At 44.0% G+C, this 20,895-nt stretch overlaps 1 protein-coding gene across 2 annotated transcripts; it reads right to left on the bottom strand.

Moving 5' to 3' along the window:
- Window positions 1-3,686: 3,686 nt before the first annotated feature.
- DACT1 (dishevelled binding antagonist of beta catenin 1) lies at window positions 3,687-14,436 on the bottom strand. 2 transcript variants are annotated; one of them, XM_007986816.3, is made up of 4 exons: window positions 13,766-14,436; window positions 11,438-11,570; window positions 10,537-10,692; window positions 3,687-6,704 (listed from the first exon to the last, which is right to left on the bottom strand). In XM_007986816.3, exons 1-4 carry the CDS (start codon window positions 14,108-14,110, stop codon window positions 4,831-4,833), a joined length of 2,508 nt encoding a protein of 835 aa, XP_007985007.2. In that variant the 5' UTR covers window positions 14,111-14,436; the 3' UTR covers window positions 3,687-4,830. The 2 variants fall into 2 exon arrangements, with proteins under 2 accessions (XP_007985007.2, XP_007985008.2); XM_007986817.3 differs by having other exon boundaries at window positions 3,687-6,593; window positions 13,766-14,434.
- Window positions 14,437-20,895: the final 6,459 nt, after the last annotated feature.

Below are 20,895 nucleotides of genomic sequence, written 5' to 3'. Positions count from 1 at the left end.
CTCCTCACCAGATTCCTTCAATAATACCTCACTAAAAGCGAGCTCAAAATACAAAATAACCAAATACATAAGAAAACCAGAAAGGCAATAATGTGTGTATAACAAATGTATAACATTTGGGTAGCACTTTCTTGCTAAATATTAGAATGTTTCTAAGCAGGGCAATTTCAAGTAACCTACAAAATCTGGTATCTTTTCCTCAGTGAGGAAATATTTGGAACCCCCATTAAAAAGAATTGGGAATGATATTCTGCCATACAGGTCCAAGAAATGGAGGATGCAAGTTATAAAATAATAAACATAGCTTGAAACTTCATTTTGAAGAAAAACTATAGAGGTTATGTATTTGTATGTGCATATAACAGAGTATAGAAATGTATACACCAAACTTATCAGAAAGTAGGATTTGGGGAGGATTGAGGGAGAATTTTAAAAATTTACATATTGTTCAGATACAGTTTTTTGCTTTTGACAATGAGCATTTGTAATTTTTTTAATAAAGGAAAACATTTTTAGGAGCTCTTTTGCTTGTAACAACAATAGCAACTATTTTGTCATTGAAAATAATGGACAAAACCCAGTTTTCTGAGTGCAATACAACTGCTAGCTACAGGAAAGTAAGCAATGGACTAGGAGAAGGACAAACCCAAGATTCTTTGAAAATCCTGTTTTTCACATTTCTCTTAATTTGGCATTCTGTCACCTACAATGTAATTACTCAGAAGGTAGTTCTTAGAAAGTGTCCCCTTCCGAGAATAATGCTTATTAAGAACAACTTGGAAATGATTCAAGAACTGACTATAGGTCACAATTGACTTACACAATAAACTTTATAGCTATGCCCCAAAGAGATCAGATCACAGCATTAGAAAAGATGGTGAGATCATCCCCTCACTTGTGGTTGGCTTAGATCTGGTCAAGTAATCAAAGAAATTCTGAATACTAAAAGACTAGTAACTCTACATTTTGAAGAATTGAGTTGAGATGCCTTAAAAAAAAGAAAAAGAAAAAAAGATGTCTTGCTAAAAGATGTGCCCATTATAAGTATGGAGAAATAATTTTCTATATTCCAAAGATAAAAGCCTTGCTAGAGGTAAGAAATATATAAAGTATAGGGAAAAAAGGAACATTTCCAAGACAAAATTTAAAAAACGAATAGTAAGGGATTTTTGTGGCCTTAAAACTTAGCATCTGAAATTTAGCATTTGAAGAGTTAATTTTAATTGGATATATTTCATAATAAGTATGTGAATTATGAGAGGCTGAACTGATTCTATAGTTTCCTTTTAACAAAATTTATCCTCCCATTGGCCAAATTTGGGACATGTTGAACATCAAAAAGAAAAGAGACTGTAAAATGACTGCAAAACATCAGATAAATAAAACTCCATGTGTCCGTAGTGATATTCAAAGAGAAAAAGAAAAAATAAAGGCTGTTTTTTAAGAATGTCAAAACTAATAAAAGTAGTAGAAGGAAAGATATTTAGAAAACTATCACTTTGCATCCCCAAAGCAATCACTGATTCAAGCAAAGATCAGCCATGGCCAGGCACAGTGGCTCCCGCCTGTAATCCTAGCACTTTGGGAGGCCAAGACGGGCAGATCACCTGAGGTCAGAAGTTCAAGACCAGCCTGGCCAACATGGTGAAACCCTATCTCTACTAAAATACAAAAATCAGCCGGGTATGGTGGTGGGTGCCTGTAATCCCAGCTACTCAGGAGGCTGAGGCAGCAGAATCGCTTGAACCCGGGAGATGGTGGTTGCAGTGAGCCGAGATCGCACCACTGCAACTCCAGCCTGGGCGGCTGAACGAGACTCTGTCTCAAAAAAAAAAAAAAATCAGCCATGTAAGCTAAAGCCATTAAGTGGAATTTGTTGAGGGATAGGAGGGCCACAGTACCAAAGAATCCATCCCCCAATACTATTTGCATAAGAAGACTTACTTTTATCATGAAGAAATCTATGTTCACCAACTTAATCAAGGTATCAAATAGTGGGGCAACCTGCTATTGTTTCTTGATGTGAAAGAGTAAGAGTATACAACATCATTAGAGAAATATTCTTGCCAAGAATGTTTAACCTGAATTCGATCAAGTCTCACCCAGTTTATAGGAAATAAAGGGCCCAGATTCTAAGACAACATAAGGAAGCAACCAAATCCAACATGTTGGCCTTTCTACAAGAAAACTGTCCTTACTCTTTAAAGAGCCAATTATCTGGCCAGGCGTGATGGCTCATGCCTGTAATCCCAGCACTTTGGGAGACGGAGGCAGGCGGATCACTTGAGGCCAGGAGTTCAAGACCAGCCTGACCAACATGGTAAAAACTCATTTCTACAAAAAGTACAAACTAGCCGGTCATGCTGGCGCAGGCCTGTATTCCCAGGTATTCGTGAGGCAGAGGTGGAAGGATCACTTGAACTTGTGAGGCGGACATTGCAGTGAGCCAATATTGTGCCACTGCCCTCCAGCCTGAGGGACAGATCCAGACTCCGTCTCAAAAATAAATAAATAGGTCGGGCGCGGTGTCTCACGCCTGTAATCCCAGCACTTTGGGAGGCCGAGGCGGGTGGATCACAAGGTAGGTCAGGAGTTCGAGACTCCGTCTCAAAAATAAATAAATAGGTCGGGCGCGGTGTCTCACGCCTGTAATCCCAGCACTTTGGGAGGCCGAGGCGGGTGGATCACAAGGTAGGTCAGCAGTTCGTGACCAACATGGAGAAACTCCGTCTCTACTAAAAAATACAAAAAAATTAGCCAGGCATGGTGGTGCACACCTGTAACCCCAGCTACTCAGGAGGCTGAGGCAGGAGAATCGCTTGAACCTGGGAAGTGGAGGCTGCAGTGAGCCAATATCAAGCCACTGCATTCCAGCCTGGGTGACAGAGTGAGATTCTGTCTCAAAAAATAAATAAAAACCTAGTATCTTTTAACGTGGGGAGACTGTTCTAGACTAAAAAGAAACCTACAACCCACAACCAAATGCAATGCATGACACTGACTGAATCCTGCTTTGTAGGGGAGGTAGGAGGGCAGAAAGCCGCTATTAAAAGTTGTTGAAACACATTGGGAAATTTTCCATATAAACATTTGATATTATGAATTACTACTGATTTTCCTTAAGTGTGATCATATTGTAGGTATACAGGAGAATCTCCTTGTTCTTGGGTAATGTATGCTTTTTAGAGATAAAATATCATGATACCTGAAATTTACTTAAAAGTATTTTATCAGTGTGGGGTAGGGAGAGGGGAGGATTGCTATTATAGTATCTGTCTTTGACCTGAAAAATCAGTAATACAGTTAAACCTAATACATAAATACAGTTACAGCAAACATGGCAAAATGCTGGCAACTGTTGAATCTAGGTGGCATAGAGTTGTTTATTATATTATCCTTTCAACTTTTCCATGTTTGAGACTTTTTGTAATAAAAAGTTGGGAGGGGGATTATTTTCAGAAATATTTTCCTTAGATGGCACCTATAAAATGTATCCTAAATTTTAAAGTACCTTAACTAGAAGTTGTCTGCTGTCCTTCATTTGCTTGCTTATCGTCCATTCTAATACTAAAACCTATCTATACTGCGCATATTCTAATGCTAGTTCTAATATAAATCTCACAACACCAATAACCAGCACAAGATTTATAGGTGTAAACATCTGGTTTTATACCGAAATAACAAACTTAACAGCAGTAAAACAAATTGTTTATTACTGCATATGTTATATTAAATTTACACAATGATATATAAAAACACATACTGTTTATATTATATAGTAATTTAACATCAACAGGAATATCAACACAAGTACTACTCATGCACAAAACATGCATATATTGGTATACAAAAAGCAGTTTTACACAATACTGTTTACCAAAAATTTTTTCTTAAAAAACAGCCCTTCCACATAGGATCAGCGGTCCAATCTGGACTGGATTGCACTAATATGTTCAGGTCAATGCTTAGGTGGCATAGCGCTCAGTGAGCAATTCTGGGATTGGAGTCATGCCCAAGGGTTACTTCATCAATAGTGAATGTCTCTGTGCCCAAGGACCAAAATTTTATCCCAAAAGTAAATCCTCCAAGGAATGAAAGGTTAGATTGGCTACAAATTAGGGAGGGAAAAGAAGGCATCAAAATGTTGGATAAACGGCCCTAGAAGGGGTTATTTAGGAACAGGGCCTAGGCACCAAGTGTGGCAAAAGTTTTTGTGAATCCTTTTAAGGTCCCTATCCAGGCTGCCATCTCTGGATTTAAGGTCTGGCCTCCAAGTCATGAGTCTAGTAAAAAAAAACAGTTCTGAGAATAAAGCCGAATGGGCATACATCTGAGAAATGTAGACTACATAAAAAACTATAGAATACAATGACTGCCCCTCGTACCTACTTCACACTATTGTATGTGGTGCCCCTCAACAGGAAAACCCTCATGGAGACACTGCCCTGAAAACTCAAGGAGCAAATATAAATCCAAAAATTCCATCCACCTAACCTTGGGATCAAACGGTCTTATCCCAATAAAACTTGAACATCGAAACCTGTACCTTGCCGGATGCTCAGAAAGATTAAAATAAAAAACAGCTGGTACCACAAAACTCACTATCACCACCATTAAAACCTCAATATTTACTTCTAACTAGCAAAACATTCTTAACCTTCCATTAAAGGCACTAGCGTCCATACGTGAAGATGAAACAATAATTTACCTTGGTTTTATCTTTTTAAAAAAGCATTCCATTAAAGTATTATACAAAAATGAAAACACCACCTTTTTTATTTTGGCAACTAGAAAAAAAAAAAAAGACACTTTCTACACCAATGACGTCACTCAAACCGTCGTCATCAGTTTCAAAGAGCCAGACCGAAAGCGTAGGATCTTCTTCTTGAGGTTATGTGAGGCCTTAATTTTGACAAAGGTTTTTGCGTGGTGGTTGTGAAGGTCTGGCGCCGTTACCGTTTGAATGGGGAGAGTCTGGACAAACTGGGACCAAATCAAACCACCGCTTTCTTCAGAGTCGCTGGTAGTTGTGCTCTCCCCCACGAACTCGCCCTCGCTCACACTCGACTCACTGTCCCCGAAGCAGTTGGTGGTGTAATTGCTCTGCTCATCCTCACTGGTGTCCACCACGGTGGAGTGGAACAGGGACTCACACTCCGCTGAGTATTCGGAGTCGCTAGCCACATAGGCGTAGGGGCTGGCGTAGGGCAGCTGCACCGGCGCGGGGTACAGCCCCACATTCTCCCGGCGACCCCGCCGGGCCCTCCTCAGGGCCTCTTCATACGAAATCTCGGCCGATGACTTCCACCGCCGGTAGTCAGTTCGCTTGTGCTTAGGTTTGGCCACCACCGCCTCCCGTCCGTGGCCGTGCCCCCTGCTCCCCGCCCTGTGGCCCCCGCCCGCGGGCCTGCCAGGAAGACCAGACTCGGGCCCACCCCCGCTCTTCCTCCCCTTGGAGGAGGCTTTCTTGAGTTTCTTATTTGTATCCAAGTCATCCGGGAAGCGACACTTTTTGCTCCCAGCCCGCGTTTTCTCCCTGACGGTGGGCAAGCCGTTCTCCAGCCCCTGGAGGGCTGGGCCGCGGTGCTTCAGGCTGGAGCTCTTCGCGACACCCACGTTCCTGTGGCCCCGGTGAAGCCTGACGCTGGGCTGCTGCCCCGGGATGAACTGGGCCTTCACCAGGTGCGCTTCCTCCAGGCTTTGGGAAGAAGAGCCCTCGCTCTTGAAATCCAAGGCAGGCCTCTCTTCCACTGGGAAAGCTGGAGACAGCAGGGGAGGAGCGGCCGGGGGGACGCCCTGCAGGCTGTTTTTCTGTGACATCTTTTTCAGGGGCTGGACAACTTTGTTCTCCTGCAGCGGGGCGGGGCCTATGCCGGGACTCTCCGAGGCCCCTGAGAGCTGAGCGTTTTCTTTAGGGGACTCCCCTGTCCCGATGGCGGTACACCGAGCAGGTTCTTGGGAGGCTGGCTTGGCCGTTTTCGGCAGGTGCTTACTCTGAAGGTCGGAGGCAGCGCCTGAGGGGCAGCTCTCTGGCAGGGGCAACCTCTTGCTTTCGGCTTGTTCGGCCTTTGATTCTTTTGACCAGGGCTTTGGTGGGGAGAATGTCCCATTGTCCAGAGAAGGTATCCCGCCAGAGAGCAGACATGCCTGTTTCGAATTCTTAAGGTTCACACTGTTGCCCTGTGAGACACCGCCCGGGGCTCTGATACAAACGCTCCCGTTCCTCAGAAGCCCTTTCGTGGGGTCAGCGTTCACGCTGGTTCTTGGTTTGTTGGTCCTTACAGGGTGTGTTTTTTTCTGGACGAGGCTCAGAATGTAGCCATCCATTTTCTTGCTGGATGAAGGATGGGAAGCAGACCATAGACTGCTTGGGGACGGTAAGGAACTGTCTGTTTTGACGGCATTTAGCTCAGATCCACCGCAAATGTCACTGGCATGGTTTCCAAGCCTGTCCTCTTCCCTCAGAGGGTTGCCCGTCAGACAAAGGAGAAACATTGGACTCTGCACAGCCACAGCATGAAGTGGACTGGGATACCGATACACATCATTCCCGTTTTTAGACACCAGATCACACTGGTACTTGGGATTCACATCTGCAATGACATCAAGGGAATTAAATTGTGGTGTGGAGAGGGAACGGCAAACTGCCCCTGAGGCCTGGTCTTCACAGTGGCCTTCTTTATATTCCAACAATCCTATGAGATCTGAAAAACATTTAAAGGTACACTCTGAAGAAATGAATTGGTCAGTACCAGCTTGACTCTTCTGCCAATTTTTATGAAAAATCCATGGGTAGAGAGAGCATGCCAAGGATTAAAAAATGCTGCCCTACCATTTGACATGTAATTACTGCTACTGGATGAGGGGGAAATATTTAACAAATGTTTTGACAGCAGATGATATATCCTCTGAAGGAAAAATACTCAGCCATTAAGAATGTTTTCAAACTGCTGCATCATAGAGGGAAAACACTTTAAAGTTTAGTGAAAATAATGATATAATACTAGAATATGATTATTTTATTATGATCACATGTATGCAAAGAAAAAACATCTGAGATGAAGCACACCAAGATTCTAGTAGTAGTATTTCAGTATGATGAGAAACAAGTGATACTTTATTTTCTGTTTTCTGAATTTTCAATCATAACTGTACTGCGTTTACAACTGGGAAAAATAAAATGTTTTGAATCACGGTTTCTCTAGGCTGCTCTCCCCTCTGTGTTCTATTCCTGGCTTTCTTTAGGATAAACTGTACGTTCAGTAGGCTTTCTCCTCATTTTGTGTTTTTTTTAAACCTAATTCTTAATGACATTCATTCAAATGTAACTGTCAATTGAAAGGTGATGGAAACCAATCAAACTTCAGTAAAAACATCAGATTTAAATAATAATTGCCTTATATTTTCAATAGTGATGCTAAAAAAATAAAACGGGGACCAGGTGTGATGGCTTATGCCTGCAATCCTAACTCTGGAAGGCTGAGGCCAGAGGATCGCTTAGGCCCAGGAGTCCAAGACCAGCCTGGACAACATAGTGAGACCCCATCTCTCTAAAAACAAATTTCAGGCCGGGCGCGGTGGCTCAAGCCTGTAATCCCAGCACTTAGGGAGGCCGAGACGGGCGGATCACGAGGTCAGGAGATCGAGACCATCCTGGCTAACACGGTGAAACCCCGTCTCTACTAAAAATACAAAAAACTAGCCGGGCGAGGTGGCGGGCGCCTGTAGTCCCAGCTACTCCGGAGGCTGAGGCAGGAGAATGGCGTGAACCCGGGAGGCGGAGCTTGCAGTGAGCTGAGATCCGGCCACTGCACTCCAGCCCGGGCTACAGAGCAAGACTCCGTCTCAAAAAAAAAAAAAAAAAAAAAAAAAAATTCAATTTAAAACCTTTTTTTTTAATATGATAAAGAATTATTGATTTAAGATTTTAAAAGATTGAGTGGGTAGTATTAATGGATAAATTTCCCACTTGTCAAAAATGTTGTTTTTTTAATAGGATAAAGAATTCTTGATAAGATTTTAAAAGACTGAGTGGTAATATTAATGGATAAATTTCCCATATCTTGAAAATGTAGATGCCAAAGTACAACAAAATCAAGCTTGCTGTCTTAAATGATTTTGATCTCTTAAGCTGGTGAATATTATAAAAAATCCTTTTAATGACCTTCAGTTATCAGAGAAAATTAAAATTGAGTTTATCAGTAATAATTTGTCCTCCATTATATTTATTCAAATACTGAGAATCTACATGTGCCTGATTGTATGTTGAGAAAGCTCCATGAACTTCAATGTTAATTAGCAGTCTCAGGGAAAAAATAGTCTAGACCCAGAGATGATATGTAAAGAAAATATAATAAAACAAAAGTGCCATGTCCCCACCCACATGACCCTCCCCTCAATAAAGAGCTTTTTCTAAAAGGAAACATCTAGCTAACATCCTTCCTTCCCCAGCAACCTAAGCCCTATCTCTGCCTTACTTAAAGCCACACTGACAAACACTTCACTATTCATCCCTTTTCCCTCTTTAGAGTTGAACAAAACAGATATCCCAGCCCCCAAGGCCTTGTGCAACTGTCTCAATTATGTGAGGATGTGGCATTTGGAAGAGCACGGGTCTTGAAGGAAAACCTAAACCAAAGTGCCTTTAATGGGTTTATAAAGTTTCCCTCTGAAACCAGATCTGTGGAATGAAGGGGAGTAATTACCAATGAACTTGAGGCCCAGACCCTCTAGATAACACAGTTCTGTGCTTCCCCAAATGATTGCTGCTGACAACACACAGATACGAAGACACCAGCCAATTAGCTCCCTCAGCTGCTCAGTGTTGTCTGCCTTGCCCGGACTCAAAAATTCAGGCTTTTACCCAAGTGGAGAACACAGACAAACCAGGAGAGTGATGACTTGTGCCAGCACCCAGAGCAATTCTAATCTTCATATTTTCTCTTATAAGAATTCACAATATAACAGGACTAAGGAAGAAGTCTTGAGTTCCAGCAGCAACCCTGCCATTCAGCAGATGGAGAACCTCTGACAAATGGCTTATAAGCCAAAATTCCTCTTCTGTTAGATGAGGAGTTTGAAAACAACAATTTCTGAATTCCCTTGGGATGATGGAAAACCATGGACCTGGCAGTTAGGCCTGAGCTTAACTTCTGCCTCTGCCACTCACTATCTATAGAGCCTTAAATAACGTATCTAACCTTACTAGGCCTCATTTTTTTAATACATAAAATGGAGCTAACAAGACCTGTACTGTGCAGAACTACTGGGAGGATTCAGTGGAGATAAATGTATACAGAGCATCCAGCAGTGTGCGACACATACTGGAAATGCAGAAACTCTTCTAGTATAATAGCGTGATTCCTTCTGGGGCTCATTGCAAAGATATCCCAAAATAAGGAATAATGGCATGTGGGCACCCACTTACTAAAAGAAAAAACAAGCTGCCATCATGCAGAATATTCTGGAGAACATGAAGGGGCCACTGCACCCTGAAGTGCCAACCAGTTTTTGGCCAGGCTGATGGACATATTTAACTTAATGTGAGTGTTAGATTGATTGATTGAGATGGTGCCTCACTCTGTTGCCCAGGTTGGAGTGCAATGGCAAGATCTCGGCTCACTGCAACCTCCGCCTCCAGGGTTCAAGCGATTCTACTGCCTCAGCCTCTCAAGTAGCTGGGATTACAGGCACAGGCTGCCACACCCAGCTGATTTTTGTATTTTTAGTAGAGAAGGTGTTTCACCATGTTGCACAGGCTGGTTTTGTTTTGTTTTTTTTTTTTTTTTTGAGCCTGAGTCTCTCTCCGTCGCCCAGGCTGGAGTGCAGTGGCACGATCTTGGCTCACTGCAACCTCCACCTCCCAGGTTCAAGCAATTCTCCTCCCTCAGCCTCCCAAGTAGCTGGGACTATAGGCGTGTGCCGCCATGCCTGGCTAATTTTTGTATTTTTAGTGGAGATGGGGTTTTACCATGTTGGCCAGGCTGGTCTTGAACTCCTGACCTCAAGTGATCCACCCACCTCGGCCTCCCAAAATGCTAGGATTATAGAGGTGAGCCACTGTGCCAGGCCAACCCAGGCTGGTCTTGAACTCCTGACCTCAGGTCATCCAACTGCCTTAGCCTCCCAAAGTGCTGGGATTACAGGTGTGAGCCACTGTACCCGGCTGAGTTTTAGCTTTAAATAATTAAAAGAAGAAAACAGTTCCAGAATGAAAGAAAATACAGACAAGTTAACCTAACAGCAAAGGCTCGGAAACAGAGCTCAATACCTACAATATTGGGACAGAATTTCTAGAGATAAACTGTCTTGCTGCTATCAGAATATATAACCAAGTAGCACCCAAAGGGTACTGGAATAGTTGTAGATACTCACCTAAATGAAACTATGAGTTCTAGCTGTAAGTATGGCACTAAATGCTGCAAATTGATGAGCCTTCATTTTTCTACCAGTGAAAGGTGCTAGAGCCAAATAACCTTTTAAGGGCCCTTGACGCCTTCCAATTAAAAATTTTCTATCAGTGCTAAAAATTCTTACCTGCAGATTTGGGGCAACCATCTGAGAGAGTCAAGGTCGCCTCCAAGGGGCTGCAAAAGCAGGTGCTGGAATGACAACTGGATAAACACTCACTGAACACCGAGTTAGAGGAATTGGAAAGGGATCCTGAAGCCCCATCACTCAGCTCGTAAAACCCTACAAATAAAAACACCATTGGAATTAAGATCATGTCAAGGAATAATGCATATTCATGCTTAAAAGGAAAATGAATAATCATTTAGGGAAAGGAGATTTTTGTTTGTTTGTTTTTTGGCCAATTTTGGTTCACTGGACTTTAGTGTCCTAATCTTATGGTCTTATTTCAAACAATCCTTAGGAAAAGGCAAAGAGCCATAACCAGGGGTACATTTCAGAGTTACTCTCACCCTCAAACTGACCTTACTCCTTGACCCCGCCTTTGAAGATGTCCAAGGAAAGAAACTTAGATCTGTCAAGCCTCATCTTTATCATGATTGTTTCAGAAAAATAATAAGAGAAAAATCTATTTAAGGAGCCAATGGTTTAAAAGAAAAAAAAAAAAAAACTTTTGAAGTGGTCTCAGGAAGTTGAAGTGTGACTAATTTTCTAGCCCAGTTCTGACTTACTCAAGTTTCAAAGGAGGGCAGCTCTTGCAGAAATTTGAATAGCTTTTATTTTTAAACTCGGGGGGGACTCCAGTCACATTGATCTCATTACTAAAAATTTTGTTGTCTGAGTTTATTTCCCTCTTATTCCAATGAAACTGAATGGCAGACTGCTTTTTTTTTATTTTATTTTTTATCCTCTCTCTGTGCACTGGAAACAAACTCCATTGCCATTTGCAGGTCTGGGAATGTTAACCACAAGGGGCTGAGATATAACTCAAGAGTGCAGAATTCTGTCCTTGTGCTCACTCACTCACCTGAGCTAGGCCGACTGTCTGTCTCCAGGTGCTCTTCAGATGTCTTTTCTACATCCAGTCTCAGGTCACTTATCTGCTTGTCAAGCTCTTGCAACTGATTCAACAAACCAGCATCTCTTCGCCTCAAACAATTCTGATTAGGAAGAAACAAAGGAAACATGAATATACAGGGGTGACGTAAGAATCAGAAAGTCTACTCTAAGGATTCAAATTACCCATCTGAAGAGTTCACTAAAACTTAGAAAACCAAAATTTTACTGGATGACCTGAAGTAAAGAAAGACTTCGAGAATTCAAGAATATGTCCTATGTTTAATTCCACTTTCTCACATTTTGTGGTGATATAAACTTTCTTCATAAAAACAAGGCTTTAGTTTCAACTAATATATACAAACTGACTTTTTATAGGTAGGGACAAGAAAAACGGACTGAGACTTTAAATCATCTGGTGTATAACCAGTCTTTTAAAAAACAATACTTCACAGTAGACTCTTTAATTTGAAGTGAGAGTAACAGATTTCCTATAATACGTTATAATCTTAGGTGAGATTTTCTGGCCAAATGTCTTGGCCTGCAGAGTTTTGTTTTCTATTAGTTGCTGTGTGGGGTTTAATCAGTCTTAGGGCCTTTGAAAGTGAGAAACTAATACTAATAGCCAGTGCCAAGTATAATGTGAGCTGGCAGAATCCAAAACCCTCATGGGAAGGCCCATCGAGATTTGAACGCCTCTGGGTTTCCAAAGGTGACAGATGGATTGTGCTAACTCACACTGCCACCTAGTGCTTCCTATTGCTGGAAAAACGGGAGAACTCAAAAAGCATCTGGTTCAAATCATGAATGCCAAGTCTACAAATGAAAATAGTACCATAAACACTGACTGGACTGGAATTCTCTTGACATACTGCTTTGCTCCCCTCAAGCGGACAATAGGAATGCACAATTACAATCCTGAGATTCGTGCAGACAAAAAGGTGCAACTGCACAAGACAATAAAATGTAAAAGTCACCAGCCATAACCAGTGAGAACTGGCTCAAATCAGTGTTACACAGGAATCAGGTCTGTGACCAAAGCAGCACAGTAAAATACCAAAACAGAGATATTACACAAACCACAGTGTACATCCTTACAACACACATGCATATGAATATCTATGCCTCTTGTCTTTTGACTTAAAAAGCTTGGAGACATAAACCATATGTTTGTTTGCTACAACTAATTTCTTCAGGAAAAATGAACCTATCAAGTAAAAGCATTTGGGTGCTTAAAAAAAACACACACACACACAGAGAAAAGAAATGATCTGAAAAGAGATAATAGATGAAAACATATGACAACCGCACAGCATCACCACTTTATTGTGGGAGGGCCACTACCCGGCATGTGTCTAGTTTGGATAGTATCACTTGGTCAGGTGAGGACGTTTGCTGTTTCCAAAACTACATTTTAAGGTCAATGAAAACAAAGCTGCCGCCATTATTCTGAGGCGGGGTCAAAAGCTGTTCATCAATACATTAAGCTACAAAGTTCTTTTTCTTCCCCACTAATGAAGACTACATAGAATGACTGAGACACTGACAGAAATCCAGTAAGATAAATGCTCCCCGAGAGCAGGTTCTCTTTTCTCCCACCTCCACCACCAATCACAGCTGGCAGAACGTATAAAATATGAGAGGAGGGGACACAGTCTCCAGCCAAATTTCCATCATTTCCATCTAGTTTGAGCTGCCTTATACAAAGGGCTTCTATTTGAAATTAAGCACCAGCCTGGGTGAAAGCTGGCATGCTGGGGAGAGCTCTCGGAGAGGCACGGCTCCCTACAGGCGCTCCAGTGTAATCGTAAAACTCGGCCTTGGACAGTTAAGCACGCCACAAACCCCCTCCTTGGCTTTTGGCCCCTCTCGGCGGGAGGAGATGAAGCCAAGAAAACCTCCAAATAAAATGGTATTTTAAGTGGGAGTTTGCAAACCTCTGGGGAGGGGGCATTGACTCATCTAACTAAGGAGACCGAAGGTCAGAACTAGGAGACTCCAAGAATCCCGAAGGCAGAGGAGCAGGGAAGAGCGGCCACCCCCTTCCCGCAATCCGCGCGAGGTCGCCAGACACAAAGCGGGCACACGCCTGAAACGCGTGGGCGTCGGCAGCCCACGCGCCGCAGGCACTCAGAAACGAGATCAGGGAGGTATGGGGCGGGCGGGGGCGTCCCGGGGGCGTCCCATAACAGCGAGCATCTCCCCAGCCAGAGTTAACCTCGCGCCCGCCCCAGGTCACCTGCCCGACCTCCAGCCCCGGGGCAGGGACAGCCGTGCTCCACCTTTGGGCATGACCTACCAATTGCTTTCGTAGTAGCAAGATGTTCTCCTCCAAGAACTTCTCCTCCAGGCGGCTGCGCTGCGCCGCCTCCCCCAGTAGCTCCCCGGCGCGGGGCGCAGCGGCCCCCGCACTCCCGGCGCCGCGCAGGGCGCCCCGGACCAGCAGCTCCTGGCGCTGGCGAAGGTACTCCAACTCCGCCAGCCCGGCCAGCGTGGCCTCCTGCCGCTCCCGGGTGCGCTGCCGCTCGGTGTCCGCCTCGCCCTTCTCCCGCCAGCGCCCCTCGGGCTCCGCCGTGCGCTGCTCGCCTCGGGCCGGCGCCGGAGGCTCCAGCTCCTTCGCCGTCCCGGCCGGACTCGGCTTCATGGCCCCCAATCCGGCAACGAGCGCCGTCACCGCAGCCGGGCCGCCCAGGCGGAGAAGTAGGGCGCTAGGACTGCGGTCGCGGGTGGGCTCATGCCGCCCCGCGGCGGGGCGCGGCGCTGGCGGGGGCGGCGGCCAGAAGCCCTTGGGTCCTGCGCGCGGCAGCCGGCTGCTGCCGTCCCGGCCCGGGCGGCGCCGTCCGCTGTCGCCGCGCGTCCCTCGCCGCGGCCCGGCAGCTGATAACGCCCTGCCCGGCGCTACGTCACGCGCGGCGGCCCTGCAAACCCCCGCCTGGCGCCCGCCTCCCCGCGCCGGCCCCTCGGCTGCGACGCTCGCGCCCCCAGGCTTCCCCTCTTCTGTCAGGCGCGCCGCCCGGCCCTCAGAGCCACCTCCTCCTCGCTCGCCCCTCCCCGCCTCCTCCCCCGCTCTCCTCGCGGGCCTCCTCGCCCCCTTTTCGGGTTTACTGCACCCGATTTTGCCCTCGCTCCTCATTGGCTCTTTCCCGTCGCCCAAAGCTCGGGGCGAGCGCCTGGAGCCCCAGCATCCTGTTACAGTCGGCCGCGCAGGCAGGGGCCGCGACGGGACGCGGCAGTTGGGCTCTCCGGAGAACTTTCTGAAACTCGACCAAGTTGCAGCACAGTCTTAACCCTTTCCCCACATGGCCACTCCTCATTTCCACTCACACCGAGTTAGGTTTCTTTCACTTCCCAGGCAAGGTATTGCGAGTGTATTCACAGACACTGTGGGGTTGGTTCCTTAACTCCACTTTGTAAAGGCAGAGCATAATGCAATGTTGTTCTAAAACTGTTAAGTTTTGTTGTCGTTTTAATTTTTTAACGTCAGTCTTAACGATGGACGGCATTTAAAATTAGGCAGGAGGATGTCGCTGTATAGCGAGAGGTTGCATCGATTCTTTTACAAGCTTACGATTTGAGTGCGCGCGCCTGCGCGCTTTGGTTTTTTGTTTGAGCTTTTATTATTACTTAGTCTGCGTTTACAATAAGAGCTCTGACTCAGAAATCAGACTGTCTGGATTTGTATCCCAGTTTCACCCCTAAATAGCTGTGCGGGCAACTTATTCCCTTCTGTGTGTACGCTCCCCCTACTGTAAAAGGGAGCAGCTGCTATGGGAACCTGCTGTTGAAGAATTGTAATAATATGCAGCATATGATATATATTGTGCGGGCTGTGCACTTACAACGTGGCTAGCACATAGATAATAAGGGTGATATGAGTTGTAGCTTTTCTCCAGAGGGATTTGTAAGTCTTCCCTCTTGATGTATCATGTATTGGTCATCTCTGCTTGGAACACACTACTCCAGATCCCTAGCCCACTGAAATTTCCGGTGGGATAGGGGTCTGGAAATGCCACTAGCTGGCTTATCTGAGGAAAAGCACCACATATATCTTCAAAAGCATCCAAGAACCTCGGAAATTCAATCCAGCAAGTCACATTTGCTGAAGTTCAGGCAAAGTGTTGTGTGAAGGAGTGCATCCTATACCATTTTTTTAGACACTTGCACTCTTGCCCATCTGCTAACCCTTGCTAGGAATTCCTCTTCTTTCCTCCCATCTCTGTATGGTCTAACCACCCTTCCAACCTTTGAGTTCCAGTTAACTGTATGAATATCTGATTCTGATCCCATGCTACCTGTGTGGTTATTTATCTGGCTGTGCACACACTTATATATAGGTGTTTATGTGTATCTCTTCTCTCCATCTACATTAGGAAAGCTGCCTGAAGGCAGGGACTGTTTTAATACCCTCTTAGTATCACTGTATTCAGCACATTACCTTGCAAGCATTCACCTGACAATTGCCAGAGAGAGACTCGAGAATGTAGATTGGTTGTAAATTGTTTTTTCATTAACATACTTTTAAACTTAATAGTACCCATTTAATCTCTACTACAAATAGAATTAAGTCGACTTTTACCAAAAAACAAAAACAAAAGAACTCCCTTGCCACCTTTCACTTTCCTCCCCGTTGCTGCCTCCCACAGACATGAAAGGAACTACAAACTTGATTCATAATTAACAAGGTTGAATATTCTAAAAATGGAATTATGGTCAGGTGTTCACAAGCATACAAAATCGATTCTCTTCAGGTTATCTATTCTTTATGCCTACTGTTGCCAAACACTACTTTATAATATAGAAACTAATTTTCCTCCCTAATTTTAGTAAGGCATGAAAGGGTGATGACTTATCCTGCTTGCCAAATACCACTCACCCATGTCCTCTGTCATTGTTTCATTCTGCTCATTTCTAAACACGCTGCTTGCTTTCTAGCTCTGAATTAGATTCCTCTGGCTGGGTGGAGTCTATTATTGTGGCCTGTGTTATGTCACACATCGACAACTATATATAGTTGAGGGAGAGAAAAAAGCTGAAACACATTTTTACACACTACTAATAAATCTTGTTAAGGCAGGCAGACAAGTCACTATGTCTCCAAACCTCCCCACCCTTCCAACCCCCCTCCTCACCAAATGGCACTTTGAGCTGGCTCATTAGTCCAAAGCAAGCCATTTGCCATAACAGCTTGTATATCTCCATGAAAAAGTGTTCTCAGCAAGTTTAAATACTAAAACTAATGTATTCAGATGGTTCCGCCAATAAAATGGTCACAAATAGGAAAAAAGGTTATGCTTTCCAAAGTATCCATTACACATTAATAAATAATGCTGTTCATTCACATGCCAATTAAAACAAACTCGGGCTGTCAAATGAAGTTAGAAGTAAGGAGCTCAATGCTGTAATTGTTTTTCCAGGAAAACTCCCAATGTCATCAGATTAAGTGAGACAGGCCGGGTTGCCCCTATTCTCTTTTTAAGCTAGCAGCCAAATTTTCTCCCCTCCAGTCTAGTTCCCTGGATTTTCTTTCCTCTTTGATTCTTTGTTTTTCTTGCAGGTATTCCGGAAGCAGTTGAAAGTAATCGCCCACTGCTCCCTTCTGTTGCCAACAGAATCTCACTTCCCCCTACTGTTTTGATTTTTCTTTCCCTTTCTTTTTAAAGCAGGTGCTGGTACTTTTTCCTCCACTAGTGCTATTTCATTATCTCCTTTCTAATGTTGTTCAGCCCTAGTTGGTTCTTTTGCTTTCCCTGGACATGCCTATCTTCTCAGAAAAACTGTTAATTGACACTCAGAAAGTGTACCACTAAAGATGGGGTGGACCTGCTGCCTGGATGATCTGGAGTGTAAGATAAAGTTGCCAGCATGGAAAAGAGTCTTGGCTGAATATATTACAGTGGTGTAACTTATGCTTGAAGATCTTTCCTGGGCAGAGCCAGAACATGTCCCTCATATCATAGTCTGATGCTTTGCCCTTAGGCAGAACAGCTCCTAACAGCACCCCCACCAAAGTCTGAGCATCATTCTACAAATGCCTTGTCCAGCGGTGAATATTCTATTGCAGCCAAGCAAAGTAAGGAGCATTAGTTGCACATTTAGCCATCAAGCAAAGCAACAAAATGATGCCTTGCCACTTTTATGGCCAAACAAACACAAGTGATGTAATTGGGAAAAGCTGTCTCCGAATAGGAGGAAAAAAGTAAAGGGCAATCCTTTGAGTTGGAGTGATGACCACCATTTGAGGGTCTGGGATCAAAGCCCCAGCCAGACATCAAAGCCCATTTGGGTCTAATGCCAAAAAAGCCACAGTGAATTAAACTTCATATATAAACTAATTATAGCTTGACCCCACAATCAGGCTTCAGTGAGCATACAGGGAAAAGAAAGCAGACATTGAAACAAAAGATCAAGAAAAAAGAAGCTTGGTAGCAAAACAGGGCAACATCGTGGTCCTGAAAATTTTAAACATCTTTTGAGGGCAGAAGGGAATAGGGGAGTAGCAGAAGCAGCAGCAAATGTTTGACAATGCTGGTCTTGTTTGAAAGGCGATGAAACAACTCCTTCCATCCTCTCTGGTGCACAACCAAACACTACCAAAGAAACCATCCTAGAAGAAAAGGTTACCTTTTAGCTGTGTTTTAGTGCTGTTAAAGACGTTTTTGTTGAAGAAGGCCAGGGTGATTCCATGAAGTTTGGTGGTAATTTCTTCAGGAAGCTCCGGCTTCCTTGTGCAGAGCACTGTGGATTCCAAAGATTCTAGAATGTCTGGAAGTGAGTTGCATTCCCTACCATCATAATCACTGATTAAGGTGATTAAGGCTCCACCAGCCTCAGACTTTAGTCCCTTAGCTCTGCCGTTTCTACCAGTCATCTTTACAGATGGAAGGTGCAGAGTTCCACGTGTGCAAATACCTAGAGCTACATACTGTGGTACTAACACAATGAAAGGATTTCATTTCAAAGCAAAATTTAAAAGTGTTTCAGAGACAAGTGGCTTTTTTTTCCAGACACGGTTTTACTCTGTCACGTAGGCTGGAGTGCAGTGGCACGGATCTCAGATCACTGCAGCCATGACTTCCCGGGTTCAAGTGATCCTCCTTCCTCAGCCTCTCAAGTTGCTAGGACTACAGGCTAATTTTTATGTTTTTTGTAGAGATGGGATTTTGCCATGTTGGCCAGGCTGGCCTTGAACTCCTGAGCTCAGGCAGTCCACCTGCCTTGGCTTCCCAGAGTGCTAGGATTACACAAGTGGCTTCTTTAACCAATTGTATTAGGTGGATTTTGCTCTTACTCTGCTTTATTGGGACTACTTCTCCGATTATTTAAAAATTCTAATTTCAGGCCAGGTGCAGTGGCTCATGTCTGTAATCCCAGCACTTTGGGAGGCTGAGGGGGGCAGATGACTTGAGTCTGGAAGTTCAGGACCAGGCTGGCCAACATGGCAAAACCCCGACTCTACTAAAAAATACAAAAATTACCCGGGCATGGTGGTGGGTGCCTGTAATCCCAACTACAGAGGAGGCTGAGGCAGGAGAATTGCTTGAACCCAGGAGGTGGAGGTTGCAGTGAGCCGAAATCGTGCCACTGCACTCCAGCCTGGGTGACAAAGTAAGACTCTGTCTCAAAAAAAAAAAAAAAAAAAAAAGATTTAATTTCACAAACTGGCAAACAATTGCATATATGATTTAATAATTCATAGAATCTTTTCAATCACATTTTTGTATATAGACATTAGTGCTTTCTTACAACGTCTAAATTTATAACCTGAATACTTAATAACTGAAATATTAATTTTTTTTAAAAAGGCATTTTCCTGGGATAAAAACACATATGTACCATCATAATTACACTGCACCTCTTTGAATATTCACTCACAGATATTTATTGAGTACCTAATATATATACCAGGCACTGGGGATACAGTGGGTGAACAAGTCAGATATAGTCCCTATGTTCACGGAGCTTATGGTCTAGAAAGTAAACTGGCACTAATTATATAACCACATACATAAGTGTGTATGTGTGCATTTACAAATTGTGAAACTATCACAATTTGCAAAATAATATTTTTAAAGCAGATATATTCTATGATTATATCCAAAAAGTCATACTCAAATGAAATCACAAAAATATATTACTGACCTTTATAATCCTTAAGTTTTTTCCGGGGAAAGAGAGCTTATATTTTTTTTTGTATTATCTTATTTTAAAAAATACTTCTTCTTAAAGCCACATTTGAAATTTCTTTAGGAAGATACTTGCTGTATAGCAAAACGGTTCAATATTTCATCTAAATATCTTCCACTGAAAGGGAGTCACTAGTACATGTAAATAAGGTTTAAGATAACTTACTACCACACTGATCTAGCACTACCTTTTCCTCAGAATAATCCCAGAAAGGCGAAAGAGAAAGCGTCACTCCAACCCACTGTACTATGAGCAATTTGCAGTATGGTTTTCTGATCGTTTCTACATAGCATACAGAAATGATCAATAAGGTGACATTTTGTGGAAGAGCCCTAGATGATTAACATGAAAGTGGAGGATTCTGATTTAGGATATAGATATTTGGTCCAACTTTTCCATCTCCTTTGCTCCTGTGAACCAGCCTCTCTGAGGCCAGGCAAGAACTCTAAACAAGCTCCCATACTGATTTCCTGGCCCGTGTTTGCCTCCAAGACCCGCACAGCCTCTTTAATTAAGACCCCTCCGGGGCTTAGGGATCCCTGTGGAAAAGCCTGGAATGCCATTATCACCCCGGGAGAGGCTGAAAGCGCACACTGCTGGCCCAGCTCGGGTCGCCTTGCCCCACGGGGCGCCGCCTCCTCTAATCCCGTGGCACCTCCGCAGGGCGCAGTGTGAAGAGCAGCACATCCACTTCAAACAGAAGTCGGGCCCAGAGTGTATGTTTGGGCTAAGGGGAAGGATGGGGGTCGTGAAGAGCCTCAGATTCAAAGAGAAGTCGGCTGGGATGACAGTCAGTGGCTGCGTGCGGCTCAGAGACCTGAAGGGACTGATAGTAAGCCTATGGGCTCCATTTCCATCTCCCTCTGGCCGCCCCCGCCCAGGGACTTCTCTCTCCTGAGCCGAGATGCTTTGAAGTCCGGGAGGGTGGTTTTGACAACAGATGGAACAATTCGCTTCTGTTCAGTTTGGTTCTATAGAGGAATTTGGTTGACCCACTGTTGGCTTTAATAGAAGCTGTTTTCTTAGGAGAAAGAATCCGATTCTAACATGACACTTACTGAGGTGGTGGAAAGATAGAGATTTTGGAATTTCGCCAGTTTGGATTAACTCCTGCTGCACCACATTCTGCCACTCCATTATGTTCACCATACACTGGTTTTGCCAACTTTGACCTCTCTCAGTCTTGTTTTTCTCATCAGTAAAATGATGCCTAAATCACCACCAACCTAAGAGGGAGGTGGACCC

This window comes from Chlorocebus sabaeus, chromosome 24, assembly GCF_047675955.1.
Source record: "Chlorocebus sabaeus isolate Y175 chromosome 24, mChlSab1.0.hap1, whole genome shotgun sequence".
In the NCBI taxonomy this organism is placed as follows: domain Eukaryota; kingdom Metazoa; phylum Chordata; class Mammalia; order Primates; family Cercopithecidae; genus Chlorocebus; species Chlorocebus sabaeus.
The sequence above is the reverse complement of the archived record's forward strand: the minus strand, read 5'-3'. Positions and strand labels throughout refer to the sequence as shown.